This window comes from Microcaecilia unicolor, chromosome 3 (genome assembly GCF_901765095.1).
Source record: "Microcaecilia unicolor chromosome 3, aMicUni1.1, whole genome shotgun sequence".
NCBI classification, from domain to species: Eukaryota; Metazoa; Chordata; class Amphibia; order Gymnophiona; family Siphonopidae; genus Microcaecilia; species Microcaecilia unicolor.
The window spans coordinates 21036780-21060063 of NC_044033.1; the positions used below are offsets into that span (position 1 = coordinate 21036780).

Sequence of the window (23284 nt, forward strand, 5' to 3'; positions counted from 1 at the left end):
CTTTAAATGCATATGTGGTTGAGCCCTATGACATCATTCATGTTTATTTGTCAAATTTCTAGCCTCTAAAAATCTAAGCTGGTAATAACTTAAATACACAGTAAAATATAAATGTAATTCAGGTGATATGACTGTGAAAGGGACCTTTTATTTTATTTTATTTTTTTATTTGTACCCCATGCTTTCCCACTCATGGCAGGCTCAATGCGGCTTAGGTACTTATTTGTACCTGGGGCAATGGAGGGTTAAGTGACTTGCCCAGAGTCACAAGGATCTGCCTGTGCCTGCAGTGGGAATCGAACCCAGTTCCCCACTCTAACCACTAGGCCACTCAATGTGGCTGCGCAGGCTTCTGTTTCTGTCAGTCTGACGTCCTGCGCGGCCGCGTTGCTGATCTGCAAGGGCAGGCTTCTACATGGAATGTTGCTAGTGGAATAGCAACATTAACATTCCATGTAGAATCTCAAATAGTAGCAATAGTCCATCTAGAATCTCCAATAGTAACAACATTCCATGTTGTTGTTACATTTGTACCCTGCGCTTTCCCACTCATGGCAGGCTCAATGCGGCTTAGGTACTTATTTGTACCTGGGGCAATGGAGGGTTAAGTGACTTGCCCAGAGTCACAAGGAGCTGCCTGTGCCTGCAGTGGGAATCGAACCCACTTCCCCAGGACCAAAGTCCACCACTCTAACCACTAGAAATAAGCCTGCTTAAAAAGATATGTATTAAGTTACCTCAGTGTTGAGCCTGCAACTCATCTCATTCTCTTTTCTCCCAATCACCATGTAGCTTCTTCAGCATTCCCAAAACCATATAGATAACTGGCCCTTTCAAAGAACTTCCTTTAGAATATTAGCACTCAGACCAGTTCAGTGGCTGTGCACTCCTGAATGGGGCTCCCATGCTACCAACGTAGTGTTCGCAGTCCTTAGGGGCAGGTTGGCTCAGCCATTGCTCAGGGAGGTGTCCTGTTGTGAAATCAAGCTGTATGTGAGAAGTGCAAAAAGATGTCTTTTCAATAAAGGCCTCACAGACAATTTTGTACCTTTTTATAAACTAGGTACCCAAACCAGCCCCAGTAACATACAAATGCCAATGCACAAATGTATACTTGCTCCAATAAAACTGTAAATATGTGCTTGTACTTTATATGTAAGTAGGTGTAGGTGTGTACACTGCAAAGCCACTTTCACTGTGCCTACACTATGTCCTGTGAAGGTCTGCATGCAGATAGCACTAATTCATCAAATCCTAAAAGATGTTTATATGAGAATAGGGACCCCTCCCACACATATGTACACACACAATCACAATCTCACAGTGCATTCTATCAATAAGAAGATCGTCTCTATATACAGTTCAGAAGGCTCCCAGTTTCAAGAAGCATCAGCTTCACCATTCTGTATTGGTCAAATCTACTCTGAAAAGGACTAAATTCCAACTCACATTCCTTGGTGACCCCAGGGAAAGAGGCCTGGACATTGGATGCTTTAGAAGAATTTTTTTCAGAACACTGTGCTCGCTTCCTGTATAATCTCTTGCCAGCTTTTCATAAGCCAATATGTGTGAAGTGAGTTTGGAGGCTTGCTTCCTCACAACAAAGCAGCACTAGTCAGTAAAGTGAATGAGAGTAGCAAACAAATGATATATGATGATTTTGAGATGGCATCGAGAACCGAAACCAAAAACGAACCCCCTCTCTCCCTTCCCCCTACAATCACTCTCAGCAACCCCTGCCCCCCCTCGCGATCACTCTTGCTTGTCCTCTCTGCCCCCCCTCGCGATCACTCTTGCTTGTCCTCTCTGCCCCCCATAATCACTTGGGGTGCCCCCCTTTTTACTCCCTTCCCTCCCACTAACCGAAAGCCCTTCCCAAGCTTACCTTTAAACTTCCTGGTGGAATAGTGGGTCTAAAGGGCAAGAGCGATCCCCATGGGTTTCACAGCTAAAATGGCTGCTAGGACTGACTGACTGGAGATTGCTCCTGCTTTCAGTCCCGTGATAGCTGCTGGGACCTCTCGCAGCATTCTTGCATTTTGACTGCAGATCCCGCAAGGGCAAGAGTGACTGGGGATTGAAGACCCACTAGACTACCACAAGGTTTAAAGGTAGGCCTTGGGAGAGCCTGTGGGTGGTGGGATGGTGCAGGGCGGAGCATGATCATGGGGAGGGGAGTTTGGTTTCAACCAAAAATGCTAGATACCATCCTCCCTTTCATTCCAAACAAACACTTCAAGATCTTGCTTGTGAAAAACTGAGTCATGTACTACAGTCATATGCATGGTCTCTGGCTTCAGGAGTAGCTGAGAAGATCTTTCACAAGTGGGGCATACCCATAATTAATCTTCATTCCTCAGAACAGGAAGGTACCTTAATTCTGCTCCAGGATGGGAACACATAGCAAACTAGCCTTGGACACCTTCCTTCTAAACCAGGGATTCTCAATCCAGTACTTGGGACACGTCCAACCAGTCAGGTTTTCAGGATATCCACAATAAGTATGCATTTGAGAAATTGCATACAATGGAGGTAGTGTATGCAAATTTATCTCATGCATATTCATTGTATCCTGAAAACCTGACTGGCTGTGTGAGTCCAAGGACTGGTTTGAGAACCACTGTCCTAGAGTGGGAGGGAAGGGTCTTCTGTACATGTATTCTCCAATCCTCTAATAGCAAAGATGCTTCTGAAATTCAGATGGGATCAGTGTGTCATGATTTTCGTAGCCCCATATTGGCAGAGGCAAGTATAGTTCCCTTCTCTTCTAGAACTTTTGATAAATAAGACAAAAAAAAACTGTTGCATTTACCAATATTGATCACACAAGCTTGAGGGACACTATAACATCCTATCATAAATTGCTTTTTCCTCACAGCTTGAATGTTGAGTGGTTAACCTTGGCTACACTGAATTAGCCTGTCAACGTGTTGCAGGTCATTCTGGCTTTCTGAAGAGACTGCACTAGAAGGTCTTTCAGATTTAAGTGAGAGAGGTCTCCTGTCTGTTTTGATGTAAAGACCCTAGATCCTTTTTCCTGTCCCCCACAAAAGCTGCATACTTTCTTTATCTTTTGGAGTCGGTTAGAAACCAACTTCATTGAGGTCTATCTTAGTATAATTGGTACATATCCCCACCATGTAAGGGTGTACAGCTTTTAGTTATTTGCTTTGTGAGAAGTTTGTTACTCTGGAAGTCTCCCATCATGACACCTACAACATCTTGTTTTATCTTGGCTAAAGAAAGTTCTTTTTGAGTAACTAGACTTCTGTGATTTGAAGTACTTGACCTGAAAGGTTGCGTTTTTGGTGGCAGTAATGTCAGCATGCACAGTTTGTGAGTTCTAGGTTCTAATAACTGAACCACCCTACACTAAGTTCTTCAAGAGGATGGTGGCTCCATGGCATCATCTGATGTTCCTTCCTAGGGTTGTATTGGATTTCCACCTTAGTCAGTTGCCTGCAAACATTTTTCTTGTGGTCTCATGCATATAAAGGTAAAAACATCTCACACAATTTAGAGTGCAAATGAAACTGAGCCTTCTATTTGGAGTGGACAAAAGCCCTTAGAAAGTCCACCCAGCTTTGTTTGTTTTGACGCACCCAAAAAACAGGGACTGCTGTTAGCAAATGACCAATATCAAGTTGGCTGGCAGACTTTCACTTAAGTCCAAGAAGACTTTGCCCTTGAGAGTCTTTTTGGCTCACAATGTCCACACTGTGGTTGTTTGTGAGGTCAGAAACCATAGAGGTAGTTTGCAGGGCTGTGTCTTAGACGTTAGTCCAGGCATTCACATCTCTGCCGTATAGAAGGTGCTCCTGAATGAAAGTCTGTCTTCAAGAATCTCTTTAGGGATTAGAATCCAACTCTACTTTTCTTCTTTTCTAGGCTGCCTTTCAAAAACTATATATAAAAATTAAACGGTTAATGGTCACCAAATACTTATTTGGAATCTGCCTATTGAAGTAGCTTTCATTTGTTCTATTTACCCTTTTTATGTTGAAAGCAACCTTGAACTAGGATCCATCTGTGAGGACTTGCTATCCTGCTTGTCCTCAGAGAAGGCCAATTACCTCTAGCCAGGTGTTCTTCGTGGACAGCAAGATACAAGTCCTCACATACCTGCCAACCTCCCTAAAGAGGTTTCTGCTATGAGTTATGTTAGAGGGAGGTCCTGTGCAGCAATGAATTTACGCACATGCATGGTGAGATTTCTCAAATACTTCCACATGAGTGTATGCTGGAGAAGCTTTTATGTACCAGACTGTGATGGATGAGGTCACCCATTTGTGAGGACTTGTATCTGCTTTCCATGAAGAACGCTTGCGACAGGTAAGTAACTTGATTTTATCACTTGATTTTTCTTATAGTGCATCTGTATTTTTATTGACAGGTTAGATTTTTCAGATCAGCCAGGCCTTGCTGAGTGGATAGAAGCAACGTCTCAACAAATCAAAACTTTGCACATACTTCAGGAGAAAAATAACATTTCTTGTAAGTTTAAGAAGATAATTTTAAGTTCTTTTATTTTGAAACTTGGGAAAATAAATTACTTAGAATTAAAGTATTTTATTGATCATTTTGACTGCCTAGGTGATACAACATGTCTTAACCTTGAAGAAATGGATGCACTACCCCTTCCTGAAGGATTCATTCCAGATTTTCAACCAAAGTATGTACAGAGTCTTGTGTATTCCTCTGAAGGTCTGCCTTATGTGAAGAGCTGTGTAGGACATTTCAAATCACTAGGAGGACTGGATAGGGGCAGGATCTCCCTTTGAGTAGAGTTTGATGAATAAGGAAAATCGTGCCTGGCCTTTTCAGGTTTATTTTAGCTTGATATACCACCCAAGAGAAAACTTTCAGAGCAGTTTACAATTTTATAATATAAAACAATGGAAAAAGAAAGAGGAACTACATTTCGGAATAGGAAAGAAAACAGGATAGAGTTTCTGCAGAGCAGGCCCCAACTGCTTTTCTATGAGACTACCCAAACAGCTTCCCTATAAGAATCAGTCAGGGAAGGCATCTCTAAATAAACATGTTTTCAAATTGCATTTAAATCTCTGAAAGGAGCATACTAAACACAGATGTGGTGGGAGGGCATTCCAGAGAGGAGGACTTACTACACTAAACCTTATTGTGCAGACAATGTCGTAGCAGATATGGCAGGAAGATGGGACTACAGAATTGTTATATTGGGAGGAATGAAGGGTTCTGATTGACACATTAGGGGATCAAGTGGTGGAAGATGTAGAAAAGGGAGCCAGAATAGTATATTTTGTGCATGACGGATAGAATTTTAAAGGTGATCTTGTAGGTGATGAGTGATTTCAAATGCTTGGGAAGGAAGGTAGCAAGGGGCAGGGACCCCAGCAGCATGGCAGATAGCCCTGTTCCCTGCATCCTACCTTTCTTGAATATTGGCCACCTGAGGGGAGCGGTAGGTAGGTTGATGGTAGGGTAGAATGTGTATTTGTGTGGAATTGTTTTCCACTCACTATCTTTCATACATTCTCCTTTCCTTTGTGGTTTTCACTTCTCACTCCCCATTTCACCCTATTCTCCTCTTATTCTGCTCTCACCCCATTTTATTCCCTTCCTTCCTTCTGTCTCCACTTTCTCAGAAGCAGAAACATAGAAACAATGAAAATAGAGGCAGATAAAGACCATTAGGCCTATTTTATTTATTTGTTGCATTTGTATCCCACATTTTCCCACCTATTTGCAGGCTCAATGTGGCTTACAATTTTCCGTCACGACTTATGCCATTTCAGAATACAGATACAATTGGTAATACATATAGAATATGGATGATATAATGAACAGTCAGGTAACACATATTGAACGTGGATTACATAATAAAATTAGACAATATGATATAGGGAGAAAATAATCTGATTATTAAATAAATGATGGTGAATTACGGTTCCGATTATGAGTCATTATGGTATGTCATGTTAAAGAGATATGTCTTCAGTGCCTTACGGAAGTTAATTAGGTTGTGAATTATTTCCAGGTCAAGTGGTAGAGCGTTCCACATTTGCGAACTCTATCCAGTCTGCCCATCCATACCATCCACTATATATGAATGATCCTCTTCTTTAGAGATTCTGTGCCATCAACTATCTCTTCCTCTCATTTAGAGATCCTAGGTGTTTGTCCCATGCCTTCTTGAATTTGGATAGTGAGATTGTCTGTACCCATATACATTCTGATGAAGGCTACTGACCATGTCAGTAGGTGCCCTCTGGACTGACTCCATCCTGTTTATATCCTTTTGAAGATGTGGTCTCCAGAACTGTACACAGTACTCCTAATGGGGTCGGAGTCTCACCAGAGATTTTGCACTGTCACATCTTTTTTTTTTCCTTGCTGGTTATTCCTCTCCTTGGGCACACAGGCACCATCACCTTTTCTACTTGTTTGGCCATCAAGATCATCTGATATGATCACCCCCCACACTCTTTCTTTCATGCACAGAAGTACTTCACCCCCCCCCCCCCCCCATCCTGTACTGCTCCCTCAGGTCTTTGCAGTCAAGATGTATGACCCTGCATACATTTTAGCTGCCAAATTCTAGACCATTCTTCAAACTTTGCTCGATCCTGTTCATGCTATCTACACCAACAGGGGCGTATCATCCACAGAGGCAAACATTTCCAGATAGAAACTAATGTAATATCTCTCTCAAATATGTTAAAAAGAGCTGGACCAAGGACTGATCCATGTGGCATATCACCCTTTCCTCAGGATGAACTCCATTTGCCACCTTCCACTCAATTGGTTTCTAACCCAGTCAATCACTTTAGGGCCCATACCAAGGGCACTCAGTTTATAAGTTTTCTATAGGGAACAATGCCAAAGGCTTTGGTAAGATCTTAATCACACTACATCCAGCAGTCTCCCTCTATCCAGCTTCTCTCATCTCACCTTCTCCCTCACTTGCATACCTTTCTTCCCCTCAATCTTGAAGCTGAAGGGTGGAATGCACCTGCATACACACTGCTAGTCTTACATCACTGAAAATAGAGAGCATCGATAAATAATGCGTAGTCCTGCAGCCTTTGAGCATTGGACAGATCAGGGGATTACATTTATTTGTGAGGCTGCAAGAGGGAGGGAGAAGAACACAAAGGCAAGATGGAACCCATTTACAGTAAAACCTGCTTCTAGAGCCAGAAGTGGGAATACCAAAAGTCTCGCTCTTAGGACCATGGAGCATCGAGAACTCTGATCTAGCTCTTTTAATCTGCAGCCCACGTTCCGTGTAGCCCTGGTGAAAATAATGTGAACTGGAAGAATGAGCCCAACTGAGTCTAGGATAATATTTTTGTGGTGAAATGCACATGTATAGGATACAAAAGAGGCTATGCTGAAAGAGGTCATTACAGTTTTCAGTGTTAATAACTTATCGAGTCTCTGGGTCCAATATTCAAAGTAGCTTATATGTTAAATGGCAGTCACTAAACAAAGTCCTCTACCTGTGAATTTTCAGCAGTATTATATGAATAATGCAGCTAAAAATTCCCTCTATACACTCCATCACTATAAATATAGTGCTGGGACAGAGCAAGCGCAACACAGCTATACAGATACGAGCAATGTCCAGCATCATCCATATATCTATGTGGTTTAATTTACATTAGGAAAAAGACTGTTTTAACTTAGATTGCTCAAATGTGTGGATAGCGGCTGAATAACGCTGCTGTCTTTATAGTTGCTAAAGGTCAGGGTCTATACCAGGGATTCTCAACCCCGTCCTCAGGACACACCAAGCTATTTATTTTTATTTTTGTTACATTTGTACCGCCCGCTTTCCCACTCATGGCAGGCTCAATGCGGCTTACGTGGGGCAATGGAGGGTTAAGTGACTTGCCCAGAGTCACAAAGAGCTGCCTGTGCCTGAAGTGGGAATCAAACTCAGTTCCCCAGGACCAAAGTCCACCACCCTAACCACTAGGCCACTCCTCCACTGCTGCTACAATTTGAGACTCTACATGGAATGTTGCTATTCCACTAGCAACATTCCATGTAGAAGTCGGCCCTTGCAGATCAGCAATGTGGCCGCGCAGGCTTCTACTTCTGTGAGTCTGACGTCCTGCACGTACGTGCAGGACGTCAGACTCACAGAAACAGAAGCCTGCGCAGCCTTCTACATGGAATGTTGCTAGTGGAATAGCAACATTCCATGTAGAATCTCCAATAGTAGCAACATTCCATGTAGAATCTCCAATAGTAGCAACATTCCATGTAGAATCTCCAATAGTATCTATTTTATTTTTGTTACATTTGTACCCTGCGCTTTCCCACTCATGGCAGGCTCAATGCGGCTTACATGGGGCAATGGAGGGTTAAGTGACTTGCCCAGAGTCACAAGTAGCTGCCTGTGCCTGAAGTGGGAATCGAACTCAGTTCCTCAGTTCCCCAGGACCAAAGTCCACCACCCCAACCACTAGGCCACTCCTCCACAAACCAGCTAGTCTGATTTTCATGCTATCCACAATGAATATGCATGAGATAAACTTGGCATGCACTGCCTCCATTATGCGAATGTATATCATGCGTATTCTTTGTGGGTATCCTGGACACTTACTGGCTGGGTGTATCTGAAGGACTTGGTTGAAAAAACCCTGGTTTGTGCATATATTCAAAGCCTGAAATGATTTTAACATCTCTTTGAACTAGATTATGAATTAGCTGCTGAAACACTGAGCACTGTGTGCTGTTATTTTAAGGTCATCTCCAAAAAGTTGAAGAGTCATTAATAAAAATTCCAGAGTATTTTTATGGAGAAAAAGAACCTCAATGTCAAACCAAGTGGGCCTTAATGGAGTTAGGAGTCCCACTCCTAAAGAAACCACATCACAGGTCCTAAAAAAAAAACCCTCCACATAGCCACCGTGCAATAATATTAAATCAGTTAGTGACCATACAATGCATTGCTGAACTTTCAAATATATTCTCAAGTTAATACTTTGTCTTAATAACAGCAACAGGGACTCCTGCTAGTGTGGCAGCAGTGTTGTAGGGATTGACAAGTGGCTCCAGAACAGAAGTGCTTCCTTATTTTCAACTCTCTGCAGCTTTGGAGTGTCACGCTATTTGGAAAGAACATATTTTCCACAGATAAGCGAAATTTTGAAATGTTTTTGTTATTATCTTATAGACCATATATTAACATTAAAATGTATTTGAAACAGTTCAGCAATGTATTATATGTCACTAATTGATTTAATATTATTGCACAGTGGATGTTAAGCATTTTGTTTTGTTTTTGGACCAGTGATATGGTTTGTTTGGACCCCTAGTTCAATTAGAGTACACTTGGTTTGACACCAAGGTCCCTTTTCTCCACTAAAATACTCTGGAGTTTGTATTAATGACTCTTCAACTTTTTGGAGGTGATTTTATGAATAGTTTCTGTTATTTTTTTGTGACCTATTTGCTGGAAACAGAAAATTTTGTTTAGAGAAATAAAAGTATATTGAAGATATACTGATGAGGGTATAGTAGAAATCATGGAAGGGAGTCAGCAAGATAGCTAGAATATAAATGTTCATGACATTCAAGGATGGTACTCTTTCAGGTTCCACTGTTCACATTTTTACTTAAATAACAATTCTTCTTGTATTTGGTGTGAATAACTATTTCTGTAACTAAATTTCTCTTAGGAACCCTTATTCAGAAAGCATTAGAGAGATGCTGAGAACATTTGGAACAGCAACGTATAAAGTGGGACTAAAGGTGCATCCGAATGAACAGGATCCACGTGTGTCTATAATGTGCTGGGGCAGCTGTGCATACACGATACAATCCATAGGTAGCAAAGTTCTTTTTGTGCACTTTTATTCTCAAGTGGGTATATAAGAGATTTCTGTGTTTATTGAAAGGGCATGTTTTTATCACCCACAGAACGAATTTTAGCAGATGAAGATAAACCATTATTTGGACAGCTGCCTTGCCGTCAGGTAAGACTCTACTGGAACGTGTTCAAATAGCTTAGGTGTGTTTATTGCACTAAATAAAAGGAGAAGGGCTGACGGATTAGTTCCAAAACTATAATGTTAAACTTGAGAACAAAAATCTGCATCATCTAATCATTTTTGCCCATGATCCCTTAAAGTATACTTAAAGTCAGCGTGTTAGGCCAGCTTCATGCTCATAGCATTGTAATTCAACAAATGCACATTTGCATCTGTGGTCTGGCAGGGTTTCAGCATTCCACAGAGGCAAAATAGCAGCGGCAGATGTTATAATGCCCCTGCTGGCCCTAGAATATCATGAAGGACTAATCCTGAATAACTAGTGAGGTAATTAAATTCGCCGATGACACAAAATTATTCAGGGTCGTCAAGTCGCAGGAGGAATGTGAACGATTACAGGAGGACCTTGCGAGACTGGGAGAATGGGCGTGCAAGTGGCAGATGAAGTTCAATGTTGACAAGTGCAAAGTGATGCATGTGGGTAAGAGGAACCCGAATTATAGCTACGTCTTGCAAGGTTCCGCGTTAGGAGTTACGGATCAAGAAAGGGATCTGGGTGTCGTCGTCGATGATACGCTGAAACCTTCTGCTCAGTGTGCTGCTGCGGCTAGGAAAGCGAATAGAATGTTGGGTGTTATTAGGAAGGGTATGGAGTCCAGGTGTGCGGATGTTATAATGCCGTTGTATCGCTCCATGGTGCGACCGCACCTGGAGTATTGTGTTCAGTACTGGTCTCCGTATCTCAAAAAAGATATAGTAGAATTGGAAAAGGTACAGCGAAGGGCGACGAAAATGATAGTGGGGATGGGACGACTTTCCTATGAAGAGAGGCTGAGAAGGCTAGGGCTTTTTAGCTTGGAGAAGAGACGGCTGAGGGGAGATATGATAGAAGTGTATAAAATAATGAGTGGAATGGATCGGGTGGATGTGAAGCGACTGTTCACGCTATCCAAAAATACTAGGACTAGAGGGCATGAGTTGAAGCTACAGTGTGGTAAATTTAAAACGAATCGGAGAAAATTTTCTTCACCCAACGTGTAATTAGACTCTGGAATTCATTGCCGGAGAACGTGGTACGGGCGGTTAGCTTGACGGAGTTTAAAAAGGGGTTAGATAGATTCCTAAAGGACAAGTCCATAGACCGCTATTAAATGGACTTGGAAAAATTCCGCATTTTTAGGTATAACTTGTCTGGAATGTTTTTACGTTTGGGGAGCGTGCCAGGTGCCCTTGACCTGGATTGGCCACTGTCGGTGACAGGATGCTGGGCTAGATGGACCTTTGGTCTTTCCCAGTATGGCACTACTTATGTACTTATGTACTTATGTAAGGGTACCTGATACATGTGGGCATACCATCTGAGGGAAAGAGAAATCAGTGTGTCAGGGTTTGCTGTAGGATCAGTTCAGACTATTAGTGTGTGTCTTCCATGTTAGGGTGAGTTTACACTCTAAAACAGGTTGAACTGGACCAGTTATCGCCAGTGATATAAGCTAGAATGATGGATGTGAAATAGTGATGCTGGACATAGATATGATGCGTATTAGATCGTCCTGTGTTCTCAAGGTAGTATTGATTTGCATTTTGGATTGCTCTGTCAAAAAGCAGGGTTCAGTCAAACATACAAGTATGTGACTGTGTTGCATGTCACTGTAACAGATCTCCCAGAGCTCATAACTGAGTATAAAGCTGTGAGCATGTTTGGCCCTTTCCATATACAAAAGTCTCCTTAGTACCTCAGGCACAGGAACCAGCTTTGTGGGTGCTTGATCACCCCCAAAATTGAACAAACTCCTTGACTGTGTCAAGGTAAGGGTAATTTCCATTGGATTTAGCACCCCCAATCATTTTGAAAAGTTGGCTTCTGTGACCTCAGGCTTTCTTCCCCCAGTCTACTAAACGGATGCAAAAACAAAGCTTCCCCATATTTGAGAAGTTTGTAAATCTGCGTACAGTATATACTTGAATACAAACTCATCTGAATATAAATCGAGGTATTATTTTTCCCCTAGAAAAGCATGAAAACTGTTAACTCAAATATTAGCTGAGGGCTTCTGTTACAGCACTTTTCTAGATCTTTCACCCCTCCTCCGTAGTATCCATCATTTTTCAACCATCCCCTCCCTCCCCCATTGGTGACCAGCATTTCTATCCCCCCCCCCCCCCCCCCCCCCCATGACCGGAATTTTTCTCCTTCCCTCCCCCCCTTGATGACCAGCATCTCCCTCCTCCCTGCCCTTTGGTAGCTGGCATTTCTCACCCTCCCCCTTCCCTTGGTGGCTGGCATTTCTCTCCCTCCCTCCCTTACCCCTCCTTGGCGACTGGCATTTCTCTCCCTCCCTCCCTTACCCCTCCTTGGCGACTGGCATTTCTCTCCCTCCCCCCCCTCCTTGGCGACTGGCATTTCTCTCCCTCCCTGCTCCCCTTGGTGACTGGCATTTCTCTTCCCCCCTCTCTCCCCTGATGACTGGCATTTTTCTCCCTCCCTCGCCCCTTGGTGACTGGCATTTCTTTCCCTCCCTCCCTCCCCCCCCCCCCCCCCCCCCCCCCCTTGGTGACTGGCATTTCTTTCCCTTCCTCGTCCCCTCTTCATTCCTCCCGTGGTGACTGGCATTTTCTCCATCCCCTCCCCCTGTGGTGACCTGCATTTCCTCTCCTTACATCCCTCCTGATTGACGCCGATATGACACAAAAATTATCATGCTCAGCAGGTGCGGGGCCTTGAGCATCTGCGCATGCTGAAGGCCTGCTGGCTCCCACCCCTTCTGAAACCTGGCTGATTCTGTACACCTGAATCATCTCCAGAACCGTTACAAAGTGGAGAAGAGGCATTAAGCAGTGAGAAATAGGGTCTTACCTCCTGTACTGGAAAATTGTCAGAATGTCAGATTGGGCCATCTCTCACAGGATGACTCTCAAAGCCATGTACATTGCAGGTAAATGCACTGTCCTTGGGACAAGCTCAGCTGTGTACTTCAAACCCACAAGTGGTCTTCAGGGATAGCAAAAATGAGTTTTTGCAAGTAGGGCACACCCATGGTGGATCTGCTTGCTTTCTCATAGGAAGTTGTGGCAATTTAACCTTGATTGTCTTCCCCCTGTATTAGTGGAGGTTCTTCAGTAAGGGTGGAATTGGAAGATATGTATGCAAAAGCCTCTCCTAAAACTCAAGCAGAGTCGGGGACTATGACTCATAGCCCCATTCTATCCAAGGCAGATATGGTTTCCTTTACTTCAGGTGTTTATCCATTTTTTTTTTTTGTTACATTTGTACCCCGCGCTTTCCCACTCATGGCAGGCTCAATGCGGCTTACATGGGGCAATGGAGGGTTAAGTGACTTGCCCAGAGTCACAAGGAGCTGCCTGCGCCTGAAGTGGGAATGAACTCAGTTCCTCAGGACCAAAGTCCACCACCCTAACCACTAGGCCTCTCCTGATCCATCAGAATAAGGAATTCTCCAATGTTGAGCAACCAGACTTTTTTTTTTTTTGGGGGGGGGGGGGGGGGATCCCAACTTCATGTCGCTCTCCTTCACATCTTGGATGTTGAAAAGATAATCATAGCTGCTCCTCTAGCTTCTACGAAAAACTGAAGACAGTCATATGACTTGAAGTGGAAGAAGTTTGCCATCTAGGGTGATGGAAAGACCCTAAATCTTTTTTTTTTTCTGTCCTATGCAAAATCTGTTTGAATACCTTCTATGCCTCTGAGTGAAATTTAAAGACTAAGAGTTCATCGAAGTGCAGTTGGTACTTATCTTGGCTATCTAGAAAGAAACCCATCTCTGTATAGGCTTTGGTTGCTCATTTATGCAGGATTTGCTTTTATTGAAGCCTCACATCTGGTCACCTGCTATGTATTGGAACCTCAGTGGTGGCCTAATACAACTCATGAGCATTCCCTTCGATCCACTGGACTCTTGAGAACCGATCTCCTGTTTTGCTGGCATTCCCTTGAGTATGCAGAGTTAGTGAGCCTCTGGCCATACTGTATGGACAGTTACTTGTAGACTATCAAGTTGCCAAGGGTGATAGTCCTTACGCATAAACTGGATGCACACGTAGTCACAGTAGTTCATTTTTGGTTTTGACAGTGGCTTGGAAAACTTGTAGACCTGCTGCTGTCAACACACCTAATAGCCATTCTTAACTGTGCATATTTAAATGTCTAAGCTGACAGCACTGAAGACATAATCGAATGGAAGCATTTATCAAGGTTTGGAATCTCTGTGGGAAATAGTGTAGGTTGCAGGATCGCCATCTTTTTATGGTTTAAACTGAACTTGGACTCTTGTACATGTTGCACTTTTAATATCCATCTCTTATTTAGGAGGGGGGATGGAGAAGGGAGGTTGGGGGAGAGTTGAAATTAATGTCACTTAAGTTTAAATATTGGTTTTGAGATTTACTGCAATGTACTAAAGAGCCACAGTACGTATTTTGCTCTGATTTTTTGTACTTGTTTCTTGGTTAAAATTCAATAAAAATAAATTGAGGATAATAATTGAGACTAACTGGAAAACCCCCTTTAAATTCTTCCTTATTCTAAACTTTTTGGGCATAATAAGAAATGTTAATTTCTGATGTTCTTCAATTTTCAGGAGACTAATTGTCCTATGGTCAGAATAAACGTATTTGCACTGCTTTTTGAAGCTAGGTGTTTGTCTGCTTATGAGAGTTGGGTATAATGCTTAAATTGACAGCCTTGTCCAAAATCCTCTATATTAAAACACTCCACTTGTTCATAGGAAGCAAGAGTTTAATTTCCAGTTCATTTTTAAATAACAGCTGGGTCTAGACACTATGTGGATGTGCCATTATTAGCTATTGATAAGCAAGTATGGTAAGTGCCAATTTGACTGAAGTGTAAAATTAAACTTTTAGGTGTTGATTGAATTCATATTTTTTTAGGATGACTGCCTGAAGTCATTAACAAGATTTGCTGCAGCACACTGGACTGTATCACCTCTTTCTGTCATACAAGGACACTTTTCTAGATTATTCACATGTGAGTTTCAGTACACCCTATGGTTTAATTCTTTATGGACTAACCTGTGTAGCACAGATAAGATCATGAAGTATTTAGTATTGGTTTCAGATGCTTTAAAGATTTATAGTAATAAGTATTATTAGATAAGGTCATATGTGTAAACTGGATTATTGTTGAGCCAATTGTGAGTTTAGTGAAATATAGGTTAACATGGAAGTGTGACTTAGTGGGTAGAGCAGTGGCCTGAGGAGCAAGAAAGCCACGGTTCAAATCCTTTTCCTCTTGCTGCTCCTTATAGCTTTGAGCAAGTCATTTCACTTCCATTTCCTCAGATACAAACATAGTAAATGATGGCAGATAAAAAGACCTGTACGGTCCATCCAGCAGTGCTAGATTTACTAACTTGGGCATCAGTATACTTACTGCCATTAAAGTGTATTGTTAGTAAAAATGCCCCATTGCGTATAATGGATCTGTGGTAAATAATGTGCAGTAGCTCATGCTAATGTATGAGCCCAGGTTAGATAAATCAAGCCCTTAGGCTGTAAGCTTTCTGAGGCAAATTAACACCCACTGTTCTTGAAATGTAACTCACCTTGGACTGTTCGTAGTACCCAATGTTTCGTAATACAATTCACGATCTGACATTTGAAAATCTAAAGCCAGACGTCTAAAGTGATGGTATATAGAATGTTTGAAAATTGTCACATGTTGCTTAGTTTACCTTTGCCTTACACAGCTCATTTTGGGTATATGATGGTACATAACTTTGCCATACTGGGACAGACTGAAGGTCCATCAAGCCCAGCTTCCTGTTTCCAACAATGGCCAATTCAGGTCACAAGTACCTGGCAAGATCCCAAAACAGTACAATACATTTTATGCTGCTTATCCTGGAAATAAGTAGTGAATTTTCCCCAAGTCATTTTAATAATCGCTTATAGACTTTTCTTTCAGGAAGCTATCCAAACCTTTTTAAAATCTCACTAACCTAACTGCTTTTACTACATTCTCTGGCAATGAATTCCAGAATTTAATTACACGTTGAGTGAAGAAATATTTTTACCAATTCGTTTTAAATTTACTACTTTGTAGCTTCATTGCGTGTGACCTAGTCCTAGTATTTTTGGAAAGAGTAAACAAGCGATTCATGTCCACCCATTCCAGTCCACTCATTATTTTATAGACTTCTACCATATCTCCCCTCAGCCATCTGTTCTCCAGGCTGAAGAGCCCTAGCCACTTTAGCCTTTCCTCATAGAAAAGTCGTCCCATCCCCTTTATCATTTTCGACTCCCTTTTCTACTTCTACTATATCTTTTTTGAGATGTGGTGACCCAACAATATTCGAGGTGCAGGCACACCATGGAGCAATACATAGGCATTATAATGTCCTCATTTTTGTTTTCCATTCGTTTCCTAATAATACCTAATATCTATTTGCTTTCTTAGCCGCCACCGCACACCAAGCAGAAGGTTTCAACGTATCATCAGTGATGACACCTAGATCTCTTTCCTGGTCGGTGACTCCTAATGTGCCTAGTGTTGGAGATGTGGGAGTAGATTATAACGTTTTCACTGAATAGTATTGTTTTTATATACATGGGAAGCACAACAGAAGTAGCCCTACCAACTGATATCTCAATAAATGGATTTCATCGCATAGCCAGGATAAAAGCATCTACACTGCACCACAATACAAGTGTGTGGTTATCGTCCCTTTCACTGGACAACACAAAGAATCCAAACAACACACCAGCAATTGACACAACTGAACTCCCACATGTACAATGATGGACTGGCAGGTGTCTCCCCGCCGAGGGCACCCCAGTCCGAGCATACACCACAAAAACATCCTTTCTTGATTTTTCTGTTTGCCCCAAAACAACAGAATCCGATCCCACTTTTCAGTATTGAGGAATTTTCTAATATTTAGGACTAGACATCTTTAAAAATATTTTTCCTCTACTTTTGTACATTTGGTAATGAATATGAGTGAGATATTTGTATGCAAATTTCTTCTGCATGTTTGTTAAGGATATCCTGAAAACCCAATGCGCTGACAGCCCTCCAAGATGGGGAGTTGACTACTGATCCTAGGCAGACATTCAGCTTTGCACTCCCTCCACCCACCCCCAAAACTACCTTTCAGATACAGGGCAGGATTAACCCTTCAGTGGCCCTAAACAACCACTCTTCATTAATATAAAAAAAAATTAAACTTCTATAAACAGGATTTTAACAGCAAAGGAGGTATGAAGAGCTGCTCACCAATTCCTGACAACTGGAGAATAAAGCACAGTGGGGGCACAGAAAGCAGACACACCTCTTCTTTCACTCTCCTTTCCATCAGCACCTTATTTACCAGGGAAAAAAAATCTGTTTTATGAGCCATTGAATTAGTGCATCTGACAGAGCTTCTCCTAAATATCTGGGCTCCTGGCACATACCTAGTTTGTCTATAACTTAACTCAGCAATCATGATCATTCCAACAACACTCTTCCCAGAATGATCCTGTAAAAGCATTTTCACTGAACAATATATATATATACATACACACACACATATGTGTATATATATATAGGCACATACATCCAATGAGAACAAATTTGGAAAGTGGATGGGATTTGATACCACCCTTTCTGAAGGTCAAAGCCCAGGGATACTGAGTATTTATGTACCTGTCAAAGCAGGGTAGAGAATGCACACATATGCCCTAGTTCTGAACTTAGTTAGTACACCTAAATCCCCAAGGCACTAAGAGAAGAAACAGTTACACCCTGACCTGATACTCGATGGCAGACAGATCACCTACTCAAGGATACTGCAGATGGAAGCAGGCGTGGCTGTAGGATTTCTTGGGAGAACACAGGAATTCAAGCTGACAAGTGGTCTTTCTCTCTCTCTCTCTAGGACGGTCAGTCAGCAGGTGGGCTCTCTCACTGTGGCAGGTAACCCTGATCCAAACAGAAATGCGCAGGCGCAGAGAACTCTCTGATCCCACGAGGATACACAAACAGAAGTAGTGGGTGATGGACCACGGATTCCAGAGTCAAAAGAGACAATCTTGAGCTGTATTGATAAAATACTTGACACAACCATTCTAGAAGGCATGCATTGTTTATCCATAAGATTTATCTGGAAGTGCTTCATATGTGAAATCCTGAAGCAAATCTCACTAAAAAGTAAGACTCCTGAGGCAGGCCTTGTGGCCGAAACACAGTGTTGTGTCGAGTCTTTTATCAATAAAATTTTACAACTCAAGATTGTCTCTTTTGCCTCGGGCAACCCTGATCAGCAGATGAACAGGACAGGCGATGGTGAGCCATTATTACCAAGCCTCAGATGTTTTCATGACGTTGCTGGCTTGGATCTGGGCTGCTGGTAATTCTCACATGAACTGCTCAAGATAAGACCCAGATAAGTGTGGTTAAGGAAGAGTTTCTTATATTCTTTTCTTGGGTTTAGAGAGCAATGCTTTCCAGAATAACAGATGTGGGACTTTCCATTGTTATGGCTTGAGGGGCCAAACAACAGGGCCATCGGCGCCAAGAGCAGGTTAGTCTTGAACATGGACACCCAGGTTCTGTAAACAAGGTTGTTGTCAAAGTTATTGCTCTCATGCAGCCTTGGCAATGTCAGCAATGTTTTTTCCACTGCTCAGGAAGACTGGGGCCTACTGATCCAACAGGTCTTAGCATGTGCTGACTTGGCCTGAGTCTGTAACTTGGAAGTCAGGTTTATAGTATAGAATAGTGCCTTTTTGTAGGGCCTGTTTTGTCACCAAAGGGGGAATATTCCAGTCCCTTTGTGCTGAAGAAGGGTACCCATCAAGGTGCCCTTTGTCATCCCTCCTATTTGCTGGGGTGATTGAACCATTTGTGCAGGCAGTTATGGAGAATGAGTTGATATGGGAGTGGAGAAGGAATTTAAAATTTCACTCTTTGCAGATGATGTCCCTACTCATATTAAATCCATGCCCTCTCTGGAGTCCTTGGTTCAGGAACTTCAGGCCTTTCGAGGGGTCTTGGGCTTCTAGATCAACATGTCAGTTTGGAGAACTTGATAGTAGAAAAGCTCAAGAAGCAGCATTCTTTTTTTTATGGGAACCTGCTGATCATTTTGCCCAAAATACCGTATTCCAAACACTGACAGTAGAGGTTCCAGTGAATACATTTTGCACACTAAACCCCAGATTCTATATATAGTGCTCAAATTAGGACATGCTCTTGAGATGCGTGCACAAGTTAATTGGCTAACAAGCTGTTAACCATCAATAATTGGATGCACCCTTCTCCTCTACCGCTAACTGCAGACTCCGTTCCTTTTATCTTACTGCACCATATGCCTGGAATAGACTTCCTGAGCCAGTACGTCAAGCTCCATCTCTGGCCGTCTTCAAATCTAAGCTAAAAGCCCTCCTTTTTGATGCTGCTTTTAACTCCTAACCCTTATTCACTTGTTCAGAACCCTTATTTTATCATCCTCACCTTAATATTCCCTTATCTCTTGTTTGTCCTGTTTGTCTGTCCTAATTAGATTGTAAGCTCTGTCGAGCAGGGACTGTCTCTTCATGTTCAAGTGTACAGCACTGCGTACGTCTAGTAGCACTATAGAAATGATAAGTAGTAGTAGTAGCAATTATTGATGTTGATTGGCACCAGTTAGGATTTGCACATGCATCTGGTTGCGCACTATTCTATAACGCTGGACTCCTAAATCCCATAGCTTGGCCATGGGTGGGGCAGGGGCATTCCAAAAAGTTGGGTGCAATGTTATGGAATGCTGGGTCTGCGCATCCACCTTTGGCACCAGGATTTAGACCAGGTTTCAGCAGGCTGAAACCCAGAGAATCAGCACTAAGTGCTATAAAGGCCGCACACTTAGCACTAGTCTTTTCTAGTGCCCATTTAGGAGCATCATTTATAGAATTTCCCCTAAAACGCTAGGATTTTACATTCATCTGATGAGTGGTGAGTGAAAATACATGTGAAATAGATATCTGTTTGGGACATTCTGACTTGGGCGTCCTTTCAAAAATGCCTCTCCACGTGTCAGGGCAGAGAATATGGGATGATCTGTTATAAAGAATGCCCTTTGATGTTTTGATAGAGAAAGATGGGGGGGATATCTCAGATTTACAAACTGATCAATACTAGTGAATAATAGAGATTGGAATACATGTTAAAATAGGGGAAGAGGACTTGAGTGAAGAATTAGAAATGGCAGTGTAGGAGGAGATCTTCACAAGAACTGCAAGGCTTGCCATCTTGAGTCAAATAGTGGAGAATTGTTACAAAGTCATTATGAGGTGGTACATATCATGCATCTTTAGAAGGTATTCCTAGTGAGGGAGGAAGGATGTTAGAGGAACTGTGGCCTGAGGGGAACCACCTGAATAGCTTCTGGCAGCCATCTAATATTCAGATATTTAGTGCCAGTATCCAGATATGGCCTGGTGCCGAATATCAAGGTATGGAAAGACCCACAATGGGTGGTCTTTATGCATTAGTTGTAGGTCAGAAACTGAAGAGATTATTTATGAAAGATTGGTGCTACCCTGTTTCCCCGAAAATAAGACATCCCCTGAAAATAAGACCTAGTAGAGGTTTTGCTGAATTGCTAAATATAAGGCCTCCCCTGAAAGTAAGACCTAGCAAAGTTTTTGTTTGGCCCCGATGGGACATGGACACAGAAACCTTAATTTTTTTCGCTGCAACCCAAAGACGAAATAACATAAAAGAAATGCAAGAAACAAGACTGAGGTGGAAAATCTATCGTCCAGCGGACTCCTACCATCCTCCTTCACGCTTTTGTGAAGATCAACTACCGGTAAGTGAGCCCGGAAAGAAAAGAAACATCCCCCTTGCAGAAATAATAAAAGAAAAGAAAATGAGTAACCGAGCCCTTTCGGCGCTGCTCTATCGCCCAAGGGCTAAGTCAGACTAGAATGATGGAAAGTGTTGCGAATGTACAGGAGGAGTGCATAAAGCGCCACCAACGGGAAACGGAGCTACCGTAGTTTTTTTTAACGTTTGTAATATGGTAGGGATGATCCTGTGCCCTAAGCCCTCTCACAACCTCCTGAGACCCCCAGCCAGAGCAGCCTGGCCCTACATTCCATTACCTTCCCTAGTTCATAGCCCTCTTCCATTCCCAGCCCGTCCAGGGCGGCTCTGCTCCGCTCGAGTCCTGTGGTCACTGTGGGCAGATAGGCGAGCCACGGTCTAATCCTGCAGGATACCGCCCCCCACTTCAATACTGTTCCCGACCGCCACAGTCCCTCTACTACTCCCGAATAAGACATCCCCTTAAAATAAGACCTAGCGCATCTTTGGGAGCAAAAATTAATATAAGACACTGTCTTATTTTCGGGGAAACACGGTAGCTGTTAACTGTTAACACAGTGGAGAGTTAAGTGACTTACCCAAGGTTGCAAGGAGCAGCTTCAGGATTTGAACCCTGGTTTCACTCGTTCTTAGCCTGTTCTAACCACTAGACTATTCTGTTCACCAAATGTTTGACTCAAAAGCTTTGGCTGTAATAAACATGTATCATTGTAGTATTCTTTTCAGGTTACCTATGTATTCATTAAGTAAAATTGAGAGAAAAACATTCCTTAGTAGACCCTGTTTTACAATATTTTTGTTCTTGTATCTGATTTTTAAATGTGATGAGAAAAATATATATTTGCATGAAATGGTAATGCCAGTGTATTCTTATTAAGTGATGTAAAGGTTTTATGGTGGTAATCTAAAACATTTGGGGGGATAATTTTATAATAAGCACTTTGATTTGTGCAGCACTTAAGTTGCACCAATTTTCAAAGGGAAAGTATACACATTTAGATAAAGACCTACATATTTAATCCAGTCTGCCCCAACATATGCATACTTATTCTTGAGCTGTCCTTGCCATTTTCAGGACACAGACCCTAGAAGTTTGCATGGCACTGGCTAAATTTTCAACTACTGGTGTTGCTTTTGAAACCCACTTCAGCCCAACCAGATCTATCTATTCATTGAATTCTGTTACTGTTTTCATCTCCACCACCTCCCGCAGGAGGGCATTCCAGGCATCCACCACCCTGTCTGTGAAAAAGTACTATCTAATAATACTTCTAAGGCAATCCCCTTGTAATCTCAGTTCAAGTTCTTTAGTTCTAAAGCTTACTCTTCTCTGCAAAAGGTTTGTTTGCATAATTAATACTTTTCAAGTATTTAAATGTCTATATCATATCACCCCTATCCTTTCTTTTCTCTATGATATACATATTCAGGTGCTCAAGTCTCTTCTCTTAGGTTTTTTGGCAGAAACCCCATATCTTTTTTGTTACTTTTCTTTGAACCACTTCAAGTCCTTTGATGTCCTTAGCAAGATATGGCCTCCAAAACTGAACATAATACTCTAAATGGGGCCTCACCAACGATTTGTACAGGGGCATTAATACTTCCTTTCTCCTACTGGTTATACCTCTCTCTATGCAGCCTAGCATCCTTCTTGCTACAGCCACCTCCTTGTCACATTGTTTCGCCACCTTAAGATCCTCAGACACAGTCACCCCAGGGTCTCTTTCCTGAGCTATGCTTATCAGTTTCTCCCCTCCAATCTCGTGCATCTCCTTTCGTTTTCTGCAACTGAAGTTCATCACTCTACACTTCTTCACATTAAATTTTAACTGCCAAACCCTAGACCAGTCTTCTAATTAACATTGATTATCTTTTATTGCTTTCTACTCCCTCTGGGCTGTATACTCTGTTGGTATTCATGCCATCTGCAAGAAGCAAACCTTTCTCTTAAACCTTTCATCAGTGTTGCACACAAATATATTAAAAAGAATTGGTTCCAGCATCGAACCCTGAAGCACTCCACTACTCATCTTCCTTTTGTTCTGAGTGCATTCCATTTACCATCACTCGCTGTCATCTGTCAGTCAACCAGTTGCCAATCCAGTTCACTACTTTGAGTCCTAACTTCATCCCACACAGCATATTTATGAGTCTCCTTGGATGAATCCTATCAAAGGCTTTGCTGAAATCCAAATCGACCACATCGAGCATATGTCAATTATCCAGCTCTCTGGTCATCCAGTCAGAGAAATCTATCAGATTTGTTTGGCAGGATTTTCCTTTCGTAAAACCATGCTGCCTCAGATTCTGCAACCCATTGGATTCTAGGAAGTTCACTATTCTTTCCTTGCAGCATCTCCATTAGTTTTCCAACCACCAAAGTGACCCTTACTGGCCTGTCTCTACTTTTGTGGCACAGGACCATATCCGCTCATCTCCAGTCTTGTGGAACATCTCC

The 23284-nt window shown here is 42.2% G+C and overlaps 1 protein-coding gene across 1 annotated transcript in view; it reads left to right on the forward strand.

Moving 5' to 3' along the window:
• The window catches only part of UBR2 (ubiquitin protein ligase E3 component n-recognin 2), a 282054-nt gene that overhangs the window by 226938 nt on the left and 31832 nt on the right, over positions 1 to 23284 (forward strand). Inside the window, 5 exon segments of the mRNA XM_030195781.1 lie at positions 4394 to 4494; positions 4594 to 4672; positions 9675 to 9823; positions 9916 to 9971; positions 14898 to 14994. Coding sequence (XP_030051641.1) covers positions 4394 to 4494; positions 4594 to 4672; positions 9675 to 9823; positions 9916 to 9971; positions 14898 to 14994 — 482 coding nt within the window.